We start from the raw sequence: 24,186 nt of genomic DNA on the forward strand, positions 1-24,186 counted from the left end.
AGGGATAAGAAAGAAAGAAAATAAATGAAAATGTAGAGGCATGGAAAATATTTGTCAGTGAGATTAAAAGATTAGGACTATTTAGTTTAGAGCAAACATGACAGAAGTACAGTAGAGCGAAAACCACATGGGTGCTCACATTTCATACTAGAAGAACGTTGCTTTAATTGAAAAGCAATACATTGAAAGCTAGTCAAAGGAAATATGTTTTTAACACTATGCTTAGTGAAGCTGTCTAACTCAATGCCATGAGACAGTGGGGCAAAGAATTTAGAATGGATTAGACATTTATATCAATAGTAAGGGTAGCTAAAATTATGCTAACTATAATAAATATTTGTAAGGGATAACAGCTCTTGCAACCATTAACTCTGTGGAATTAGGAAAGAATTTACCCCTAACTATACTCTTGCATAATTATTCATGATAGGGATTTTAAACCTTCTTCTGAAGAATCTGATATTAACCATCAGTGGAGACAGGATACCGGATTAAATGTGCCATTGGTCTGATCCAATAAGGCAATTGCTGTGTTCTGTGTTTTATTTTCTACTAAGTTTATACAAGGCAAGGAATATGAACTCCTTTAGTGCTGTTTGTTTATGTCATGCTATACATTTGTATCCCATAGTTAGTAAAAAGAGTAAGTACTACTTGTGTCTTTGTGGTGGTTACTATAGTATTTTATTTGGTATAAATAATGCAAATATTGTGTCTATATACTCAGAACCTGATTCACTCTGTTTCCAGCTCCAGTATATTGCCAAATGGAATTTGAAATAGCTGAATGTGTAAACACCTGGCAAGAGGTGGTTTAAAATGGAATGACAGTTAGCTAACTTCATACTGCTTGGCAGGAGAAGAATTAGTAGGAAAGTATACAGCTTTTAGAACACATTTGCAGACACAGTGAAGGCCCTGCAGAGGGGGGGAAAGAGACGGTTGGTAAAGGAGGAATGCAGGGCCGGCTCTAGGATTTTTGCTGCCCCAAGCAAAAACATTTTTGGCCACCCCCGCTTTTTTTTGTGTGCACCCCGGCTCCACCCCTTCCCAAACCCTTCCCCAAATCCCCAGCCCCACCTCCTCCCCCGGGCATACCACATTCCCCTCCCCCCGCTTCCTGCGGCTCCCCCCCCCAACTCCCCACCCTCGCTCACCTCCGCTTCGACTGCTCCCCTGAACACGCCGCTGCTCTGCTTCTCCCCCCTCCCTCTCAGGCAAGGGAGAGGCAGTGTGTTCAGGGGAGCAGGCAGAGCAGAGGTGAGTGGGGGGGAGAGCGCAGGAAGTAACGGTGGGGGGTAGAGGAACCGCTCCCCGCCCCAGCTCACATCTGCTCCACCACCGCCTCCCTCCCCGAGCGTGCCGCCGCTTGGCTTCTCCCTCCCTCCCTCCCTCCCAGGCTTGCCGCTCCAAACAGCTGTTTTGTGTGCTACAAGCCTGGGAGGGAGAGGGGAGAAGCGGAGCGGTGATGGCGGTGCAGTCAGGGGAGCAGGTGGAGGCGAGCTAGGGCGGCAGGGGCACATTCCTAGGGGCGGCATGGCCAGTGCTGGAATGCTGCCCCTAGAACTGTACCACCCCAAGCACCTGCTTGTTTTGCTGGTGCCTAGAGCCGGCCCTGGAGGAATGGTCAGCATAATCTCAAAATATTTCACAAAAAATGAGACCCCTTCATACTTCAAAAATAGATTGTCTGAGGAGTAACTTTTGCTGGTGACTGTTCACACCTTACTGCAGCTGTGCAAACAAAGTACTGTATTAGAAGTCCTTGTCCTAAGAAGGGGAAATCAAAATGCTTGCAGTCCTTTAAAGTTATGCCCTGTGTTTTGTCTAACAGGTTTTTGGTGAAGATGTCTTCTTTGGGAAGAGATAAATTGCCTCCAAGTGCTACTTTATTATTATTGGTTAAGCTTCTACAGCAGGGGTCGGCAATCTTTGGGAAGTGGTGTGCCAAGTCTTCATTAATTTAAGGTTTCGCTTGCCAGTAATAAATTTTACATTTGCAGGGGCCCCCCAATGGAACCCCCAACTGGCAGCGGGATGAGCAGGGCCGGCGGCCGGGACCCCGGCTGGCAGGGTCCAGCGGATGGAACCCCAGACCGGCAGCGGGCTAAGCAGCTCAGCACGCTGCCAGTCTGGGGTTCCGTCCACCGGCCCCTTCCAGCCGGGGTCCTGGCCTCCAGCCCCGCTCAGCCCACTGCCGGCCTAGATGGACAGAACCCCAGTCCGGCAGCGGGCTGAGTGGGGCCGGCAGACAGAACCCCAGACCAGCAGCGCGGGCGGCAGATGGAACCCCAGACCGGCAGCGCGCTGAGCTGCTCAACCCACTGCCAGCCCGGGGTTTCATCCGTCCAGGCCAGCAGTGGGCTGAGCGGGGCTGGCGGCTAGGATCCCGGCAGGCAGCAGAGTGCCACTAAAAATCAGCTTGCGTGCTGCCGGTTACCAACCCCCGTTGTACAGTATGCTTAGTGCTGTTCAAAACACAGAGGAAATGCACTTGATGTTTTTGGATGTGAGTGGTTCTGTCTTTGAGTGTAGTAATGCTTGTCTTTGCTTTTGGGGTGATTTTTTTTTTCAATAAGTAAGTTAACACAAAAATGTATAATGTACCTGCACTTAGACTCATAGTTGATCAAATATACTTTCTCGGGGTCAAACTTTGTGGAAAGAGATGATAATGTAATAAAAGAATCTTCCATGCTGCTTTTAGGAAGATATATTTTCAACTCTTTTTCAGTTTTTGTTTAGTTTAATAATTTATTCAAGTCTATTAGAGTGCTGCCCATATAACCACTCACACAAGTACCAAAATGGATGTACCAGGTTTCAGTCATAGAACTAGACTATGTCCTTTTGAACGTGGTATCAAATATAAGTATATCCCAATATGTCTGTCTGTATCTGTATTTCTCTTTAACCTTCCATTCAGATGAGAAGGCAATGAAGTTCATTCAGCTTGAACGATTATATCATGAGCAGCTACTTGCAAATCTTTCTTCCATTCAGGAGCAGTGGGGTAAGTACAGTCTGTTCTAATGTGGTGGAGAGGAGAGTTATCTTTTAGATAAGCTTATGGAACTTGTTCTTTCTAAATAATAGAACAAATATTTTTCCAGTCAATACTGTGTTGCAAAAACAAAAGTAGCTTTTTCACCAGAACCTTTAAGAGCCTGTCATGAGAAAATTATTCTTTCCTCGGATTTTTCTCCTGTCGTCTTTGTGAAGAAAAGGCATGCTTAAGGGATCATTCTTTATCTTGGTCAGTTTCTATACTTTGAATTCGCTACCATGGTCGATTCTTATATTCTCTGGTGAAACTAGCATGACATTTGTTTCATTTCTTGAAAACACAATTTATTGTGTCATGATGATATGCTTTTTATCTAGAGTCTTCTTCGTAATTGTACAGCATACACAGAACAGATTTGTTTTACTGATAAAAACCAAAATTGGACTTGAACATATTTTGCCATAGACTAGTCTCTTTGGCTTCCACATTTTTATGGCTAAATACATGCTAATTTGTAGCAGTGTGGCTAAAACTATTTGTGGTTTAATTTAGAAACAAAGTGGAAAACAGCAGTGCCCAGTACAGTTACAACTCTGAGTAATTCAGCTAAAGGACTTAACAATGAAGAGTTAGAAAATCTTGCTAAACTTTGTACATCACATCAAGAGTAAGTATAGCAAACTTTATTACTTTAGCAAGTAAAAGTGTACTTCCTTGTTATTTGTATGGCAGATGTTTGAAATGGATTCAACTACGTCCCCCAAAATAAAAATTGTAGCAGTTGATTTAAAATGGGTCAAAATCAATTCACAACTACAAGGCAGATGCTGTTCTTGATAGGAAATGTTTGGTTTTAATCTGTAGTAAGAATACTTTGTTCTACAGTAACTTCTCAAACTGGATTAATATTGTTAAAAATATTTCTATAGAGTCCAGGTATTACTTTGATAGTCTGGGGAGTTGAAGAGTTTATACTTGGATCACATTACTGCCTTCTTTTGCTGAACTGGTGAGGATTCAGTTGGACAAAATTGTCCTTTAGTCCCCAAATATACAGTTATGATCAGTCATATTGGGATGGCAATCCTCAAATAAAGTGTGATATGATGTAGTGTTTGCTAATAAAGTTACTATTCAAGATGAAACAAAACAGCAGATGAAAACTGTGTGCTATAGAGATACCGGATTCTATCGTCTGATGTAGTTATCTGATCATGTTCTGGCAAGACACAAACACAAATAATTCAAACATAAAAATCATCAATGAGGAGCTTTTAAAAGTTTAAAGTTCAAAGTCTGGTGCCTGCAGTACTAGAAGGCTGATGAAGCATGCTAGTGACTTGCACTTTAACCATAGCATAATTCTTGCCATGGCTTGCATTTAGCAAGTCATTCAGAAAAGATTACAGTAATATCAATCAGTGGCTAACAGTTGGGTCCCTTAAAGCCAAGGTGTTTAGGCATGAGAGTTAAGTAGTTTCTTTCTATACAGCAGAGGAGCTGCTCTCATATTTTTGAGTTTCTCTAGTGCCATTGGGAAGGAATGCACTACAGGGACTCTCTTTACGTGAAGCAATTATATTAATAATAAATAATAGTGCTTAGCTCCTTTATTTATTTTGTTTGTTTGTTTGTTTATCGTAGTGTCATAGAAATGTAGGGCTCAAAGGGACATTGAGAAGCCATCAAGTCCAGCCCTCTGACTATACCTAACAAGTGTTTGTCCAACCTGTTTATAAAAACCTCCAGTGAGGATTCCACAACCTCCCTTGGAAGCCTTATTCCAGTTTTTCACCACTCTTATAGTTAGAAAGTTTTTCCTAGTATCCAATCTAAATCTCCCTTGCTGCAGATTAAGGCCGTTACTTCTTGTCCTACCTTCAGTGGACGTGGAGAACAATTGATCACAGTCCTCGTTGTAGTTTGATTACGGTTTTGAGTATGGTCTTTCAACCAGTTATGCACCCACATTATAGTAATTTCAGGTGGACTACATTTCCCTAGTTTGCTTATGTGAGAATGTCATGCAGGACTGTGTCAGAAGCCTTACTAATATATTTATATAACATTATAAGATAACAAGAGGCACCATGGCCTGAAGGTCAACAGACTTGGGACTGTTCTGGACTGGAGGGAGCCATTTCTGAAGGAAAGAGGCTTTCACAGTATACCTGGACAAAAAGTCCCCTTTCTATTATGTTGAGGCTATGTCTACACTACCGCGGGATCGATGCGGCTGTGATCAATGCACTGGGGGTCGATTTAGTGGGTCTAGTGAAGATCCGCTAAATCAACGGCAGATCGCTCTCCAGTGGACTCCAGTACTCCACCGGGAACGAGAGGAGTAAGGTAAGTCAATGGGAGAGCGTCTCCTGTCGACCCAGCGTGGTGTAGACACCGCAGTAACTCAATCTAAGCTACGTCTACTCCAACTACATTATTCATGTAGCTCAGATTGACTTAGAATATCAAGGTTGGAAGGGACCTCAGGAGGTCATCTAGTCCAATCCCCTGCTCAAAGCAGGACCAATCCCCAATTTTTGCCCCAGACCCCTAAGTGGCCCCCTCAAGGATTGAACTCACAACCCTGGGTTTAGCAGGCCAATTCTCAAGCCACTGAGCTATCCCTCCCCCACACTTCACCACAGTAGGATAGACATAGCCTGAGAGTGCTACAACGCAGGCAGCTGCGTGGATCTCAACTGTGATAGTGTGGCACAGAGAAAGAGAAATAAACTCTCAAGCAGGTCCAAGGCCATTAAAGTGTTGGCATTAACCAACAAAGCACTGAAACTCCACCCAGAAACCCACAGGCAACCAGTGCAAATCCGAAAGGCGGCTGTTATATGACTGAAGCAGGATCCTCCGCTTAACAAGCAGCATTCTGCACTTGTCAGATGGACTTAAGGTAGAGCCCCAAATGGCGCATATTGCAGTAGTCTAGCCTTGAGGTGACAGTCATGAATCACTGCATTGAGATTTGCTTTGGTAGGAAAAGACTACAGTGTCCTGGGCAGTTGCAAAAGGAGAGAGCCATCTTCGCTATCACTGAATGGTGGTCATCCAGTAGTAACTGAAAATCTAACCAGATTCCAAGGTTGTAAAAATGACTGCACGTGGCAGAGAGATGTGCTTAATCAGAGGGACAGATACAGTTTTTGCCATATTTTCCATTTGCTTTCTCCAGCCTTCTACCATCCCTTCCATTCTTGCCTGGCAATAACTTCAGCCAGCTTGCTCTCATCCATGTGTCACTGAGGGAATAATTTGGCTTGCAGAACCTTTATCACAGGTGGTGATGCATAAGAAGAAAACAGCTTGACTGTCAAAGCCTAGATTAGGTTGTCTGGCTGGCAGTCAGAAAAAAATAATTTCTTTACTTATCGTCTGAGCACATTTGATATGGAGCCATTGGAAAGCAGAAACCTGAAACCCTGCTAGGGCAACTGAGGCAACTTTTAGCCCTGTGGCTGCAGTAGCAGCTTGCTACTGGTCTCTGACTGATAATGAAGGATTCCTTTGCCCAAGTGCCTGTCAGGTTCCCTAATATACAGCCTCATTACATGTAGTCTTGGGATAGGAGATTTGGCCCATATAGTTTGGATTTCGGCCCAACTATAGGCTTGGAATAGGAGATTTGGCCCATATACTCAGCATCTAGCAGCATCTCTGTAGGCACAGAATAGTAGTCTTATTGTAAATAACTGTTTTCTCCTTTCAGAGTAGCAGCGGTGTTAGTCTGTATCTGCAAAAAGGAGTACTTGTGGCACCTTAGAGACTAACAAATTTATTTGAGCATAAATGAAAGCAGCACAAGTACTGTTTTCTCCTTGAAATTTGTTCCATGTGTCCTCACTTTACTGACTAAAATTCAGATACATTACATCTACTATGTTCCCCTCCTCCACTAATTACGTAACTTGATCAAAATTAGTGACCATGTTTATTTGGCATAACTTGTTCTTTAAATATCCATGTTATCATTCCTGTTGTCAGTATTCTCTAGATGTTTATAGATTCTTTTAATAGTTGTTCCATGTTTTTTCTAGGGATTGAAGTTAGATTTACCTGGTGACAAAAATCCAAATCACTTTTCTGTTTTGTTTTTAAGATAGAGCTCTTTGAATATTTGAACTATGTGTTTTTCTAATTGAGAGCATAGATGTGTGATTTTTTTTCCAGTAATTTATTTTATAATCCAAATGCTCATACTGGACACTTTTTTTTTTTTTAAGAGACTATTTTGGGCTGTTTCTGCTTTGCCTTTGCAAAAAAAAAAAAGCTTGTATACCTTAAGGCATATTGTCAAGTTACAATCTAAACACTTTTAAAAAAAAAAAATGTGTTAAACATTGTTTCTGTTTGCCCTGAAACCTCTTGCCAAGTGTTGTGGTTTTATAATAATTTTTAAAACAAATTCTCTCTCCCTTATTGCTGTGTGACAGGACTGACTATACAGGATAAACCATGGAGCTAATTGTGTATCTAAAGCTGTAGAATACATAGCCTGATTTTCAGTGGTGTTGATCCAGCTGTGGGTCCCACTGATTTCAGAGGGAGTGATGGGTGCACAATTCTTCCAAAAATCTGAACTAGAATAAACTGGGGGAGAGGGGGAGTAATATTTTCTCCAAATCTCTTTCAGTTACAGCAGATGTTACTTTTAATGCTAGTTGGTAAAACATTTGCAGACAGAAGTATGATTTTTGAAGTTGTCCCTTTCAAAACACATTTACAAGAAGTTTAGAACATTTCTGATGTGTTTTTATCCTTTTAACTGCCTTCTCAATTACGTGCAGCAACGTCCATAATAATTGGCTTTCTAATGATGTTAACATATGGTACAGCTCTATACTTTAAACTATGCTAGTGCACTGATACTGTTTCAGTGTTGGAAAAGTTCTGTGCTAATATTAGAGCAAGGAAGGGACTAGTATGATTTGTGCAGTAGTTATTGTGACATTTGTTGTGAAGAATATTGTTACTGAAAGTGGTCATTTATTCTTCTTTTCTTTATTGCTGCAGGCCACTTGTATCCAAACACAAGGTAAGAATTTATGTTTTCCTTGATGCTGCTTTACCAATTGAAAATATAAGTAAGGGTATTCTTTAGTGTGCTTTGACATACTTTTTATAGAGTTGGTTTGGAAATTTTGTACCGAGTAGACTTCTCAAATAATTGCAGTGTTTGAATTTAAAATCAACAGTTACAGTAAGTGCTGTCCTATTTTACAGCTAATAACTACTGAAAAGTCCTTGGGAGGCAATCGGTTTGGACAATTAATGGGATCAGAAGATTTAAAAGAAAGAGAGGCCGCTGCTTGTGATTCAGGTACATCTTGTATAGATTGTGTACATATTTTTAAATGTACTCCTGTTGATATTGTGCAGCTGTTGCATTTGGAGTTGCAGCACATAATAGGAGCAGAAAAGAGAGTGCACATCGTTTTTGCAAACTTTAATTTTTCACAGAATATTATAAAGTATTTGCACAGCATAAATAATGAATAGTTCTCGGTAGGGAATGGTCTTCACAATAATTACTTTAAAATAGCATTTTAAAATATTTTAATTTTTTTTGTGTTATATCAGTTCATATAACATACAAAAGGCTATTCTTAATAGGTACAAATGTCATACTAGTGCCAACCCAATGATCCTCCAATATATAAAATGCCTGGCTAGCAAGGGATCTTGTTATAAATATTCTAAGTTGTGGCCATTAAATATAATTAATTATTTAAAAGATCCATATTTTGGTCTGACATGTAATGTACCAATCCTGTATAAAGCTTCATTTTCCATACCAGCAAAGAAAAAATTAAGAAATGCATATTTGGGGGTCTGAAAGAAAGAAAATGCATCATTAATATTTGTTCAGGATGATAACTGGAAGTCTCTCTCATCTTTACTTCCCTTTTCTGCAGTGACACAGTAGTGCTCTGTTTGAGGATAGCCCATACAGTACAATTGCATGGGAATGGAGAAGGAAGATTAATTTCTAAGCTATTTAACCCTAGTACATCTTTTCTCGCTATGAACAAAGATTTTTGCATGTTCCTGAGGTAGATGGTGAGAGTTAAAGTGGTCTAAAATTCAGTGCTTTTCTCTCTCCAGTGGCAACTGCCATCATCCAGGAGATTTGGCGGGGGGTCAGAAGCTAGGAGGTGATGGTGGCAGGGAACCACTGCTTCTCTACACACTACAGGTCTCTTCTCCTTCCATTCCACAACTCTATCATTACCACCATCCCCACCCACACATACAGTTATCTTTCTGTCTGGGTTCTTAGAGCACATCCACTACCGTGGCATCTAAGCTCATTCACAAGGCTGAAGAAAGTGCTGTCAGCTATCGTAATTTTATCATGAGTCTTGTAATGGTTGGTATATTTCTTACAACCCCAGTTCCTGGAATCAGGAGATTGCATGAGAATGTCCGATTGCCTTCTGTTTTTTAAGTAAGTTTGTGACTCTTATGGTTGCAGAGAAAAGCTTTAAATCATGAAGCGACTGCAGCCTGAAGGTTCAGAAACCCAAAAGAAACCAAAATTTATTACTTTTATTGCTGGTTGGAAAACAGAATTTCTGTTCTGCAGGAAATTCTGACATTTCTAAATTTACTTTTTTTTTCAGAATCGGAACGAAAGGCAAAATTTCCTGCAGAACAGAAATTCTGAAAAATTTAATTTCAGACTCATCAAAATGTTTTCTTTTGATGTCAAAACTTTATGATGTACAATATAAAATATTTGTATATAAAAATTATAATATTATAAAATTCAAAACAAATGACATAATTGTCAAAACAATTTATTTAGACTTTCTTACCTCTGAAATTTTGTGAAAATTGACGTTCCCTCAAGATATTTACATTTTGACAAAACTGTGTTTCCACTGGAAAACTGTACCATCAAAAAAATTCCAGACAAGCTCTGATAGTTGTTTAAAAATCTCATGATTTTGGAGGGCCAGACTAATGATTTTTGAATGCTGAGGTGGCAATACCGTGAAGAGTGTTTATGTAACTTCCTCCCCACCTCCCATGCTGGCACATGTCTTTGGGAAGCAGTGGATATGTGTCCTTGGCTCTCACACTGGCAGATCTCTTTAGGAGAAGAGTGGCTTTTAATAAAAGTCTATCATAATCAGCTATTATTGCCTCCCACAATCCAGTCATGTAAGCAGCAGGGGGCAGCATGTTCTTCTGCAGCCACAAAGAAGAGAATTATGGGTGGGTGAGGGAGGAAAGATAAAATTAATATAAATACATTTTCCAGAATAAAGACTATCACATTTTTTAAATAGCATGGAGAGACCTGGGAAACTAAAAAGCCAGTTTTGTCTCATCTGTTAGTTGGCTGTCTCCGGTCACTTGGCTTTTAGAGGCAAGAATGTGATTATAGTAGTAAGAAAGGAGAGGGAAACTTCCAAGGAATTTGAAGAGGGCCTTAGTGAGAGGATAAATAGCCAAATTAAGAGGCTATCTACAAGGGGAAATGGCCCGGAATAGCTATTGTAGAATGATGCTCCATGAGGACATTCGAGATTAAGTGGATTAAGCTATATTGTATGGAATTAGCATGTCCACATGGGAATCTATTGTGGAATAGCAATTCTATAATAGCTATTCTGAGCCATTTCCCAAGTAGACAAGCCATTAATTTGGTCATTTATAAACTCATTAAGGCTCTTTTCCAAAGTGGATTCAGCTAAACAGCCTAAGAGTGCCTTTATACTATTTGTACACTTACAGTAGCATGTAGAGTACATATACTGCATGGCCCCCCCCGCCCCCCCCAGCATGGGCGTAAATAGCACTGTAGAGGGCGAGGCATGGATTAGGTAAGTGGAGTACACACACCAGAACCTCAGGGGTGTGTACCCTGCAGTTTTCTATATGCCCAAGCAGTGCCTCCCCCATCTACACTGCTATTGTTAGCAGTGTATTGTCCGACTGCTGCAGCCTTTTCCCACCATGGGAAAAGCTCTGGCACGGGAGAGGCAGCAGGGAAAGGCTCCAGCAGCAGGAAGTTGTTTAAGCCTTTCCCCACTGCCACCCCGCCTGCTGGAGCCTTTCACTGCAGCTTGTAGCTACCCACCATACCATGAGTTTAGCCTGCTTTTCACTGCAGCTTGTAGCTGTGTGTACCCTACTTGCCACTGCCTGTGTTCACAAGGCTTTAGTGTGGAATAAGTGTATCCACATGGGGAGAGAGTGCAGAAAGCTATTGTGCTTGATTTTCAGACCCTAGCTTATTTTGCAATAGCTTTTCCTTCTAGACAAGCCCAAAGACTCCACTTATCTACCATGTATAGAGTGGGGGATGGGGGGCATGTCTGTGTTGTCTGTGTACATATATAAAACTGTAGGTATGTAATTTAGGTAAAATATATATAGTGTGATAGCATCCTTGAAAGAAAATGCCGCTTCTTCATTAATCTAAGTCACTCTTGGCTGGATTCATCTAGTGCATGCGCAAAGGACTGCAATTTGTGCCTTTGAAGACAGCTGGCTCCAAAGGGGATTCGCCATTGTTCCCCCCTTGAGATTCTTCCTAGGAAAGCAGCTTTAAACTCCACCCAGGCCTCCATCAGAACCCAGCTGGCTGAGGATGGTGGGGGATGTGTAGACTCCCCTATTTTACAGCTTGTGCTGCTGTGTAACCCCTCCCTCTCATACAGTTTCGGCTGCCAGGGTCCTGGCGCTTGATTTCTGCCTGCTGAATGAATCAGGGCCTCTAAACCTGTGTATTGCTCTTAAAATAGTAGAGTTGGAGCACATACTGTATGTATTCATTTTTTCAGCACCGGTCTGAAAGTCTTAATACTTTCCTGTTGTAACTCAAGATGGCCAAAACCCTACATATTCGTCTTGTGTGAAAACTCTCTTGAACGAAATAATGAATAATGAATTTAGTAAAATATTTTACAAAATATTTTACTAAATATTTATATATATATATTTTACTAAAATATTTTAAAATATTTTACAAACTGTAAACTGCCCTAACCCTAACTCTAATCCTAACCCTATGGGCAGGTGGCGTATGTGTGCATTCGGTGCAAGGAGCTCCTGGCCCTCAGAGACCGTGTACAGGCTTTGGAGGCCAGGGTGGCTGAGCTGGAGGAGCTAAGGGAGACAGAGAGGTACATAGATGAGACTTTCTGGGATACAGTAGAACGGTCCCACTCCTGGTCTGACAGTTTCTGTGCTGTTGTTGAGGATGAAAGTTTCAGGGAAGGAGAACATCCAACTGGAACGGAAGGAAACGATCTCATAGTTGGGACCCTCCTTCCAGATGATGATGTGGTATCCTCTCGCACTGAGGATACCTCTCCAGCAGGAGGGAACTCCAGTTATTAGGAAAAGACAGGTATTAGTAATGGGCAATTCGATCATGAGGACATAGATAGCTGGGTTTGCAATGACCAGGAGAACCACATGGTGACTTGCCTGTCTGGTGCAAAGATTGCGGATCTCTCGAGCCATCTAGATAGACTTATGTGTATTGCTGGGAAGGAGCCGGTGGTCATGGTACATGTACATACCAATGACATAGGGAAGGATAGGAGAGAGGTCCTGGAGGCCAAATTTAGGCGGCTAGGTAAGAGATGGAAGTCCAGGACCTCCATGGTAGCATTCTCTGAAATGCTTCCAGTTTCCACACGCAGGGCCAGTTACACAGGCAGAACTGCAGGGTCTCAATGTGTGGATGAGACGATGGTGTAGGGAGGAGGGGTTTAGATTTATTAGGAACTGGAGAAACTTTTGAGAAAGGGGGAGCCTATACAGGAAGGACGGGCTCCACCTAAATCAAAATGGAACCAGATTGCTGGCACTTAATATTAAAAAGGTCATAGAGCAGTTTTTAAACTAAGGGCTGGGGGAAAGCTGACAGATGCAGAGGAGCATATGGTTCGGACATCCCTTAGGAGAGGATCTATAAATGGAGATTCCCTATGTCCTAATAAGGAGGAGAGGATGGAAGATGATAAAATACAGGTAGGATCTGATGAGAAACAGTCAAATGAAAAAAAGTCCCATTCAATTACATCATGTAATGGCAGGCAGCTAAAAAGTGACAAGTTTTTAAAGTGCTTATATACCAATGCTAGAAGTCTAAATAATAAGGTGGGTGAATTAGAGTGCCTCGTATTAAATGAGGATATAATAGGCATCACAGAAACTTGGTGGAATGAGGATAATCAATGGGACACAGTAATACCACGGTACAAAATATATTGGAAGGACAGAACAGGTCGTACTGGTGGGGGAGTGGCACTATATGTGAAAGAAAGCGTAGAATCAAATGAAGTAAAAATCTTAAATGAACCAAACTGTACCATAAAAACATCTGAAGAAGTGGGTTTTTTACCCATGAAAGCTTATGCTCAAATAAATCTGTTAGTCTTTAAGGTGCCACCGGACTCCTTGTTGTTTTTGTGGATACAGACTAACACGGCTACCCCCTGATACTTGAAACTGTACCATAGAATCTCTATGGATAGCAATTTCATGCTTGAATAATAAGAATATAGCAGTAGGGATATATTACAGACCACCTGACCAGAATGCTAATAGTGACTGAGAAATTCTCAGGGAGATTAGAGAGGCTATTAAAATAAAAAACTCAGTAATAATGGGGGATTTCAGCTATCCCCATATTGACTGGGTACATGTCACCTCAGGATGGGATGCAGAGATAAAGTTTCTTGACACCTTAAATGACTGCTTCTTGGAGCAGCTAGTCCTGGAACCCACAAGAGGAGAGGCAATTCTTGATTTAGTACTAAGTGAAGCACAGGTTCAGGTCCAAGAGGTGAATATAGTTGGACCGCTTGGTAATAATGATCATAATATAATTAAATTTAACATCCCTGTGGTGAGGAAAACACCACAGTGGCCCAACACTGTAGCATTTAATTTCAGAAAGGGGAACCACACAAAAATGAGGAGGTTAGGTTAGTGAAACAGAAATTAAAAGATACAGCACCAAAAGTAAAATCCCTGCAAGCTGCATGGAAACTTTTTAAAGACACCATAATAGAGGCTCAACTTAAATGTAGACCCCCAATTAAAAAACATAGCAAGAGAACCAAAAGAGAGCCATTGTCACTAAACAACAAAGTAAAAGAAGAAATGAGAGGCAAAAAGGCATCCTTTTAAAAAGTGGATGTTAAATCCTAGTGAGGAAAATAGAAAGGAGCATAAACTCTGGCAAATGAAGTGTAAAAATATAATTAGGAAGGCCAAAAAAGAATTTGAAGAATAGCTAGCAAAAGACTCAAAAAGTGATAGCAAAAAAAAATTTAAGTACATCAGAAGCAGGAAGCCTGCTAAACAACCAATGGGGCACCGGATGATCGGGATGATAAAGGAGCACTCAAGGACAATAAGGCCCTTGAGGAGAAACTTGATGAATTTTTTGCATCAGTCTTCACGGTTGAGGATGAGAGGGAGATTCTTTTTAGGTGACAAAGCTGAGGAACTGTCCCGCATCCGGCCCTCCAGACATTTTAATCCAGCCCTCGAGCTCCCTCCGGGGAGTGGGGTCAAGGGCTTGTCACTGCTTCCAGAAGCCGCGTGGAGCAGGGCATGTCCCTCCTCCGGCTCCTATACATAGGGGCAGCCAGAGGGTTCCACACACTGCCACCGCCCCAAGTGCCCCCGCAGCTCCAGTTGGCTGGGAACTGCAGCCAATGGGAGCTGCAGGGGTGGTGCCTGCGGAAAGGGCAGCATGCAGAGCTGCCTGGCTGTGCCTCTGCGTAGGAGCCAGAGGGGGGACATGCCACTGCTTCTGGGAGCTGCTTGAGGTAAGCGCCACACAGAGCCTGCACCCCTGTCCCAACCTCCTGCCCCAACCCTGATTCCCCCCCCCACCCGCCCTCCGAACCCCTCGGTCCCAGCCCGGAGCACCCTACTGCACCCCAAACTCCTCATCCCCAGCCCTACCCCAGAGCCCACACTCCCAATTTCGTGAGCATTCATGGCCCACCATACAATTTCCATACCCAGATGTGGCCTTCGGGCCAACAAGTTTGCCCACCCCGATATAGGGGCTTGTCTGCATGGCCCCACAGTTTGGGCTATAGGGGTGTAAACGGCAGCATGCACTAGCTGAAACAGGACACATTAATGTAAACAAGGTACCTTTTAGTTTGCACTTGCAGAGCCTACGTGGAGCAGTTACAGAGCAACACGCTAGTATGTGCTGTAATTTACACACCCGTAATCTGAACTGCAGGGCCGGGTCAACATGCTCTAGTTTCATCAAGGTTTTACAAGGATCAGTGTGATGGGCTATATATGCCCCACAGGGCTGCGGTCACTAAAGAGTTAATGAAGAGAGCAATGCCTCACTGCAGCTAAATGGCTGGTTTCTGACAGCTGGGATAAAAAGCTGCATCCCAGACAGAGCAGAGTGGGCACTGGAGAGGCTGAGAGCCACTGTGGAGGAGTTCCACAGAACTGGATAGGAAAAAGCCAGCCAGCAAGACCACTTTCCTGGTAGAAGGATTCAGGGAGGGTTGCAAGACAGCAGATATCTGCAGAACACTGTAGGTAGGAAGCAGCCCTGGGGGGCAGCAGGAGACCTAAGCACACACTCCTTGATTGTCTATCAAGCCCTAGGGCTGGGACTCAGAGGAGAGGGAGGGCCTCCACCCCCGACACTGAAGGAGGGCAAAGACTGCTGATGCCCAGATTGCGGCTGTCTGTCCTAACTCAGGCTATTGAACTTTATTCACAGCTCTGTTTTGACTTCTTTTCATCCCTTCTCTGACGAAGAAGGGAGAGGGAGAATTCAGACCCTGGGAGCAGCGAATGGAGGCCCCTCACAGGGCCACTAGGACCTTGGGTGAGACCCCTTACTGCCTCAAAAGGGGTGACTCAAACACCGTAAAAAGAGGCCAAGCTCTATAGGCCACATGATCCCAAATAAAGGGAAACTGGGGCAAGACTATCGTTATCAAACACTCAACCACAAGGGGGTGCATTGAAGGGTCAGAGGCCCGACTACAGTCACCCATCATTGTGGTATCCAAGTACTCTGCTCTCTGGAAAACAAATTAAGGGCCAGGTTCTCAGCTGGTAAAAATCGGTGTCGCTCAGTTGAAGTCAATGAAGTGATGACGATTTACAGCATCAAAGAGTCTGACCCTGACAGCGTCCACAGTAATAATGGACGGATGAGATGCAAACTCAATGTTTCTCATCTGATTTCAAGCACATCACATTGTGTGGTCCTCCTTGGGTACCACTGGGCGGGGGGAGAGGTTTCCCCTTCTCTTCACCCCCTCCCCAACCCCAGGTGGAGCAGTTTTTGCTGCTGCTCCTCCAGCCTCCACCAAACACCAAATTGCCCTGTTCTGTTCATTTCCTCTGAAGCACCTGGCATTGGCCACTGTTGGAAGACAGGATACTGGGCTAGATGGACCATTGGTCTGACCCAGTATGGCTGTTCTTATGTCTAGTTTGTACCCTCGGCCCTTCCTCAAAATGCAGGAGAAACTACTCAACTCCCAGTTTCTTGTAGGCCTTATTAGGTTAATCCCAAATGGAAAAAATCTGTGCAAGCCACCAGCTGGCAGGTGGCCACAGGATATCACTCTGGCAGGCTGTCTTGGACAAACAAAAGGAACAGGTTAAGACTGTGGCTTCCCAGGACCCACAAGAGAGTTTAATTTTCTCAGTGTGACTCATACCTGGAAAGGCACTTTTAAGTTCCATAATGTGCTTTTGGGAGTGGAAAATTTTCAGGTGACAAGTTTTTGCATCTCTCTAGCAGCAACATTATAAATTATTGCTCTCCTCATTAAATTACTGAAAAGCAGCCTTAATGGATTTTTGCGAATATCTTGAGTTGCTTTATGTTTACTGTTGGTGTGAGCCGCATCAGCTAAAAGGTATGTGAGTTGGCCAAACAAACATTTTTAAATGTTCCCAGGGAAGCTACAAAAAACTCCCCAAAATTTTACATGAACATTGAAGGCAATCATAGGATCTCGCTTTCCTGGATCTCTGTTTATGCCTCATAATGCTAGAAGCATTTATTACTTTCTTATGAACAGAATACTATTTTTCTAGACTGAGTTTTTGCTTCCATACTTGAATTTAGTTCTGATTTTTGTTTATTTTGGATGCCTCTGGTTTTGGGCATCCGACATGACACCTTAAAGGAGCCTGATTTTTAGAGAGCAGGTTCTCAGCACTTCTGAAAATCAGCTGCCTTTAGGGTAACTTGAATTGGATGCTCTCTCTCTCACTCTCTCCAAAAAATGAGCCACTCAAAATCACTAGTCACTCTTGAAAATATAGGCCTTAATATTCATAAAAAGACTGACAGCGCTGGACATTGGAGTCCTCCATCTCTAGTACAGTTACAGCATAGACATACAGTGTAAGCTTCCCCACACAGACATGTCTGTCTGTTTCAACCCGGACCGCAAGGGGGCATCTCGCATGGTAAAAAGGTTGATTTAATTTCCATGTCCATTTAATCTTTGGTGTTCCTACTTGCCAACAAAGGTGCCTGTTGTAACATGGTCATATCAACTGGGAAAAATTGACAGATGGTAACAAAATCCTGCTGCTGACAATCTGGGCTGTATTTGAACTTGTGACCTATACATGTATCCCATTACAAACCCCTCAGCTGTCTTGTCCTTTGTGCCTAATTTTCAAAACTAACTCTCTCTCTCTCTCTCTCTCTCTCTCATACCCATTTCTTCTTTCATTATCCTCTATAAGTTAGCTTCTGTGCATCCCTTCCATCTATTAACGTTCGGATTTTTATTCATCCTCAAGTAGGCTGCGTGGTCTTTCATATAATTTCTAACCTTACTTTTCATGTTCAGCTACTATTTCATTAAGTTTTAAAATATGAGGATTATCAGCAAATATAATCTTTCCTTTAAGACACAGAAATTCAGCACTGTTTCAAATATATTTGAGAGCTGAGCAGAGGAGGCGGTGCTCTGTTCCAGTGCAGGTTTACATTAGGGTTCAGGTTTGATGCAAAATCCATAGCTAGCATGGATTCAGATTGAATGGCATAAGAATCTTGACAGGTTTCAGAGTAGCAGCCGTGTTAGTCTGTATTCGCAAAAAGAAAAGGAGTACTTGTGGCACCTTAGAGACTAACAAATTTATTTGAGCATAAGCTTCATCCGATGAAGTGAGCTTTATAAGAATCTTGTGACGCTTCAGCAGAAAATGGTGGAAATTTCTGGGGCTGCTTGAGATTTCTTCCATCAACCTGATCCATAGATGCTTCTGGTTTTGACTCTGAATCAAAAAATCAATTAAGTAGATTTTGAGTTAGGAATTTGTTGTGTATTATTTAAAAAAATGTCTGTTGAATAGAGATTGCTTTGTCATTTGAATCTCAGACACTCCCTTTTTCTCTTCCCAAAACTGATGGGGTGGGGGGAAGAAGGTTGGATTTGAGGTTCCAGTTAAGGCCCATATCTAATAAGTTTAGTCACAACTCAGATTAGCTTTTTGGTCTTCTGCTACATGACAATATTGTATTGACGCTGAATGTACTATTTCTTAAATTCGTACTTTTGTTAGAAATAAATAATTATTGAATTGTAAGTTCTTTAACCTACCGATAAATAATTTACCAACATTTCCTAACCAAAAATGAGTGTAACTCTAAACTTTTTTGAATTCATAGTATTTGTGTATTATTATTCTCACTTCTCTGTAAAATAAAGTTCCATAACAGCTCAGTAAACAGAGATCACTCTCCCCTGGTAATTTTATATTGAAAGTATCTGAAACCAAACATAAGCTAAATCCAAATTGTATTTGTGTTTTTTAATATATAACCCATACTGGCTACCCACACAGAAGTCCATAAATTACACAGCTAAAATTTCTTTTATCTATGACTATTGTAATCAAATATTTTATTTTACTTTGCATTAACTTAAGGAAAGAGTTAAATATTGAAGACAAAGGACGACATGGAAAATACATTCAATTCTTGTGATGTTAGGCTTTTTTAAAAATGCACCTACATACCTCAATGAAGTGTGTGAATTATATAGATAACAGTAATACTAATGTCTGCGCTACCCATTGCAGTGGAATCAGGAAAAAAATTTCTTCTGTAGTTATGACATCGTATCCCTCTTACCTTCCCACCCTTCCTTCTAGAAATCTTGGAATAATCTACATGTAGTTCCTTGCATGAAATATGTTTGAGGGGGAAATTAAGCCCTTATTCCTTGAAACACTTAAGAACATTCTTTACTTTAAGCATGTGAGTAATCCCATCCCTTTTCAGCAAATCAGTTAAGCATGTTCTTAACTTTAAACATTCACTTAAGTGCTTTGCTGAATTGGGGTCTTTTTTAAGATTTATTCTGGGTATTTTGAGTTTTCTACTAACTGGAGCGGCATTATCTGCACTGGAGGGGAATTTATTCTGAAACATTTGTGTGCAGTGTTATCAAGTCATAGTGGGCTCTTTCTACACACTACTGATGTTTTGAATCATTTTAAAATGCTGGAACTGTCTTCCTGTTGCATTTAGATACTGAAACTTGGCCTGGCATTGGACCAAGAAAAGAAAACCAGCGCAGAGAGAGACAGATGAGTGCGAGCTCCCTGTGTGATAGTAAAACTGATAGGCTTATGGAAGCAGCAAGTCTTCAAATAGCTGCAGGGAAGGACCACATGGAGGAGCAGTACTGCAATGCTGAATCAACACTGGAGCCACACACCCAGTCTATAGGGACAGTGGGCAGGCCTTGTTCTGGCTGTTTATCATCTGGGGATGCTGGTAAAGATAACAGTTTGCAGCTGAGAGAGAAGCAGTTCTCTAAGGATGTGGCAAAAATAGAAGACGTGGCTAAGGAGCCTGGAGTGGAACTCTCTGGTGAGTCAATGGTAGACACCTTAGTTTTAACGGACGCTGATTATATCCCTCCTGATTTGATTTCTAAAGATGAAAATGTACAAGCTGAAAGAAATGTTCTCAGGTCAAAACACTGTGCAGGCTCTACTGAGACTGCCAGAAGCCAGCTAGGAAACAGTGCATTAGACCAGCAGCAGCAGAAGTCTGGTTTAGGATATGAGGATGGAAAATCCCCACAGGACAGAACGGCATCAAACATTTGTGAAAACATGTGTTATGGAAGTAACAAAGCACCTGAACATATCAGTCCTGCACATCCAAAAGTATACAAGGGACTGCAGGAGATGGCAAAGCAGCAGGAGGAGGAGGTAAATAATGAAGAACCGGAAGATTTTTTTGGCAGATTCTTAAATGGTAGCATAAAAGACACTGAAGAATCCCTTGCAAATTTAGAAAACCAAGAGGACTCTGAAACTCTTCCAGATATTCCACTGGAGCAAGCATCATGCAGTTCAACAGAAGCTTTATTATTAGATGACAGCTTTTCTTCGCTTGATGAACTTGCAAAAAGGATAGAGATTGCAGAGGTAAACACTGGGAAAACTATAAAAACTTTTTTAAAAAATTGAATTTATTATAATCTTAGAAATTGATGCCTTCTTTAAAATGTGTGTTAAATATATATTCCTACACGTCACTTACTTATTTTTAATATGAAAGGAAAACAAATTATTTGTTTTTATTCTTCCTCTGAATTGATTTACAGCCTGATTGTTTTCTCCAGAGATACTGAGCATCCACAGCTCCCACAGAAGTCCATGGGAGTTGTTGGGGGCTCAGCACCTCTGAATATCAGACTTTCACTCTGTCTCAACATGAAATATTCTTACCATTATTATTTTATACACAGAGACTGGTATTAGGAGTGCTGAGAAATCATAATAATTTCTTCCCTTGTAATTTTATACAAAGAAGTTGCACAGTAAATGGCAGGTGCTGTAAATTATCTTCTTTAATTGAGTGTTAATCATTCTTATTCATTGATAGAGTAACACTTGTTTTTCCACTGCCTGTTCCCATAGGTGAGTAATAGAAGAGAGGGGAATTACCTATATAATATACTCTGTAACTCTTTTTTTATACATCTCTGTATATGTTTTTAAATAAGAACAGGAAAGCCTAGACAGGAAGAAACCTTCCCTGACACATTTTATTTATGTACTTATAATTTTCCTAACCTCTGTCAATTCTGTTGTTCAAACAAAAGTAATTAGGAGCCTCAGGGCTTGGTCAATGGAACCATTAGCTGTATTAGTATGGCCCATAATGAGGATCAACAATTAATTCTAAAGATCAAAAGCTCTTCTAAAATATTTAAAAATAGAAGGCAAAATTCTGCCCTTATTCCTTTGAGCCCCATTACAGGAATGTAGGATGTTAGGGATTAAGCAGAGGTTTCCTCAGCCACTATGCTTATGCATGTGGCAGGTGAAAGGCCTGGGATAGCGTGTAGTATTGGCATCCCTAAGCATTCAAAAATCACGAGTCAGGCCTCCAAAATCATGAGATGTTTAAAAATAATACTTAGAATTCTTTTTTTGTTTGTCTTCTGTTTTTTCAGCCTTTAGGGTATACTTAGTTCATGTTTTCAGGCTTTTGTCTACAACCACGAAGGCTAGAAACTTTTTTTTTAAATGAAAGCTGATATTCTCACATAATCATGCGATTCCAGCAACTGGGGTTTCAAGAAAGGCCTGCATTACTATAGTGTCTGAGTGTCTCACAATCTTTAAAGTGTAGGAAAGTGCTATAAACTCCATTTTACAGATGGGGAACTTAGACTAAGAGACCAAGGCCACACAGGAAGCTTGTGGCAGACTATAGAATTGAATGCTGGACTCCCAAGTCCAGGCTAGTGCCCTAACCACTGGATCATCCATCCTCTCTGTTGTGAGATGCATGACAAAATCACAAGAGTTGTCAGTACAGAGTTTGCCCCAAAGGTCTCCTTACTGCTGCTCCAAGATTGAGCACACTGCATTCCTCCAGTGCCTCTTGCATGAGATCAGGAGCCTCACTGGGTACCACGTTCATATAGTTGGCTGACCTCAGCTCTTTGGATTCATTAGCTTAACATTATGTATGTGGGTCCAATGTCTGCCGAATCAGGGCCTGAATTTGCACGTGGAAACACCATAATTTGCATGCATCATTGAATTAATTAGTCTGCTGATTTGCATGTGCAAAACTCTGTGCATAAATTGAGACTGCTTTGGAAAATTTGTAAATTATACCTTACAGATAGTCCAGTCCAACCCCTGTGGAAATATAGAAGAAGAGCCCCTTAAATATCATCCTTCCATGTTGGGTACCTTCTGGAAATTCAATATATTGAGCTACACAGCTAAAGCATTTATTTTAATATAGAAAGGAATTCTAAATAAATTCTATAAAAGTTAGCAGTTTAAACATACCTGGTCTAACCATTTAATTTTTTTACCCAGTTTCTTCACCAAAGTTAGACCTGTGCTGGCTCACTGAACTGATGATATTGCTTTCTTATGGGAAATCTTGTTTGATTCCTGGTTTCATTCTGCTCCCAGGGCTTTAAGTGCTGTGGCAGCACTATTCAGACAGAGGGAAGAGAGTACCTTGCATAACTCAATAACAAATTCTCTCTTGCCAAATAAGGAGCAGTGTTGGTTCGCTCCAAAGAGAGTCTTTTTCCAGTCATCCTTAGCAGGAGACCTGAGTTTGTGAGGTATAAATCAGGGGGAAAAGGAGGAGGGGAGTTAATCTCAAAAAAGTTACAATGTGTAGTATGCAGAATCTTACACTGTTCTGAGATGCCTGCAATTGTTAGACTAAGCAGGGTGAGTTAAAGACAGTATAGCCCATCTGTATTCCATTTCCTTGTGTGGTTTTTTTTTCCAGTTAATCTTGCCACTTAATGTTATTTTAGGACTTAATTTTCAGAAGTGCTAATAGCCCACAACTTCAGTGGAAGAGAACAGAATCTCCAAGTGCTCAGCACTTCTGAGAAATCAGCCCCTTAATTTGTTTCTATTGTTAATTTCCTTTAATACAAATAATAAATAATAATATTTTGATTTTTTTTTTGTTAGCAGTACTGTTAAAAATAATTTAAATTAAGATATCATTAACATTTTGACAAGTCAACTGATCTTTGCACTCAATATGTAATTACTCCCACTGTTGTCATGAAACCTTTGAAGTTGGTTTTGGCAAAAAGTATGAATAGTATGTATTGACACAATATTCTGTGAAGGAAATACTTGATATTATCATTTCAATGTGTAATATTTAGAAAGCAGAAATCGTTGCATAAATTTTACAGTGGTAATGGAAAAACAAAACCATTTAATTAATCCTATAGTTAAGGCCCTACCAAATTCACGGCCATGAAAAACACATCACAGGCCGTGAAATCTGGCCTTCCCCCATGAAATCTGGCCTTTTGTGTGCTTTTATCCTATACTATACTAATTTCACAGGGGAGACCATTTCTCAAATTGGGGGTCTTGGCCCAAAAGGGAGTTGCAGGGGGATCACAAGGTTATTTTAGGGGAGATTGTGGTATTGCCACCCTTACTTCTGTGCTGCTTTCAGAGCTGGGCACACAGAGAGCAGCGTCCGTTGGCCAGGCTCCCAGCTCTGAAGGCAGCATCCCACCAGCAGCAGCACAGAAGTAAGGGTGGCAATGCCATAGCACGCCATCCTTACTTCTGTGCTGCTCCTGGTAGCGGCTCTGCCTTCAGAGCTGAGCTCACAGCCAGCAGCCACCGCTCTCCAGCTGCCCAGCTCTGAAGGCAACGCCACCAGCAGCAGCAGCAGCACAGAAGTAAGGGTAGCAGTACCGCAACCTCCCCTACAATAACCTTGCGACCCCCCCCCCGCCACAACTCCTTTTTGGATCAGAACCCCTACAATTACAACACCATGAAATTTCAGATTTAAATAGCTGAAATCATGAAATTTACAAAAATCCTATGACCATGAAATTGACCAAAATGGACATTGAATTTGGTAGGGCCCTATGTATAGTGGACTACAAAGTACTGGATGGGTCAATCTGATCAGAGTAAAATTTCTCATGGAGCAAGTCTCAGCAGGAGTAAAACAGAACACAGATGACTTGGAAAGGAAATGGGAAATAATTATTATTTCAAAATAAGTTGCATAGACTTACCCTACCATATGGTTTGTATCTATTTGGTATGATTGTCTGGGTCTAATGACACTGTTACTTAGATTTCAATAAGTTATTGAACATAAAAAATCATTATAT

General features: G+C 41.4%; 1 protein-coding gene across 7 annotated transcripts in view; it reads left to right on the forward strand.

Moving 5' to 3' along the window:
• CNST (consortin, connexin sorting protein) overlaps nucleotides 1-24,186 on the forward strand; it is a 112,917-nt gene that overhangs the window by 65,363 nt on the left and 23,368 nt on the right. For all 7 annotated transcript variants that reach the window (XM_074948945.1, XM_074948948.1, XM_074948947.1 and 4 more), the window contains 5 exons: nucleotides 2,927-3,013; nucleotides 3,560-3,674; nucleotides 8,033-8,054; nucleotides 8,243-8,339; nucleotides 19,554-20,464. In XM_074948945.1, coding sequence (XP_074805046.1) covers nucleotides 2,927-3,013; nucleotides 3,560-3,674; nucleotides 8,033-8,054; nucleotides 8,243-8,339; nucleotides 19,554-20,464 — 1,232 coding nt within the window. The remainder of the gene's footprint in view (nucleotides 1-2,926; nucleotides 3,014-3,559; nucleotides 3,675-8,032; nucleotides 8,055-8,242; nucleotides 8,340-19,553; nucleotides 20,465-24,186) is intronic.

The sequence above is a fragment of the Natator depressus genome, chromosome 3 (genome assembly GCF_965152275.1).
Source record: "Natator depressus isolate rNatDep1 chromosome 3, rNatDep2.hap1, whole genome shotgun sequence".
NCBI classification, from domain to species: domain Eukaryota; kingdom Metazoa; phylum Chordata; order Testudines; family Cheloniidae; genus Natator; species Natator depressus.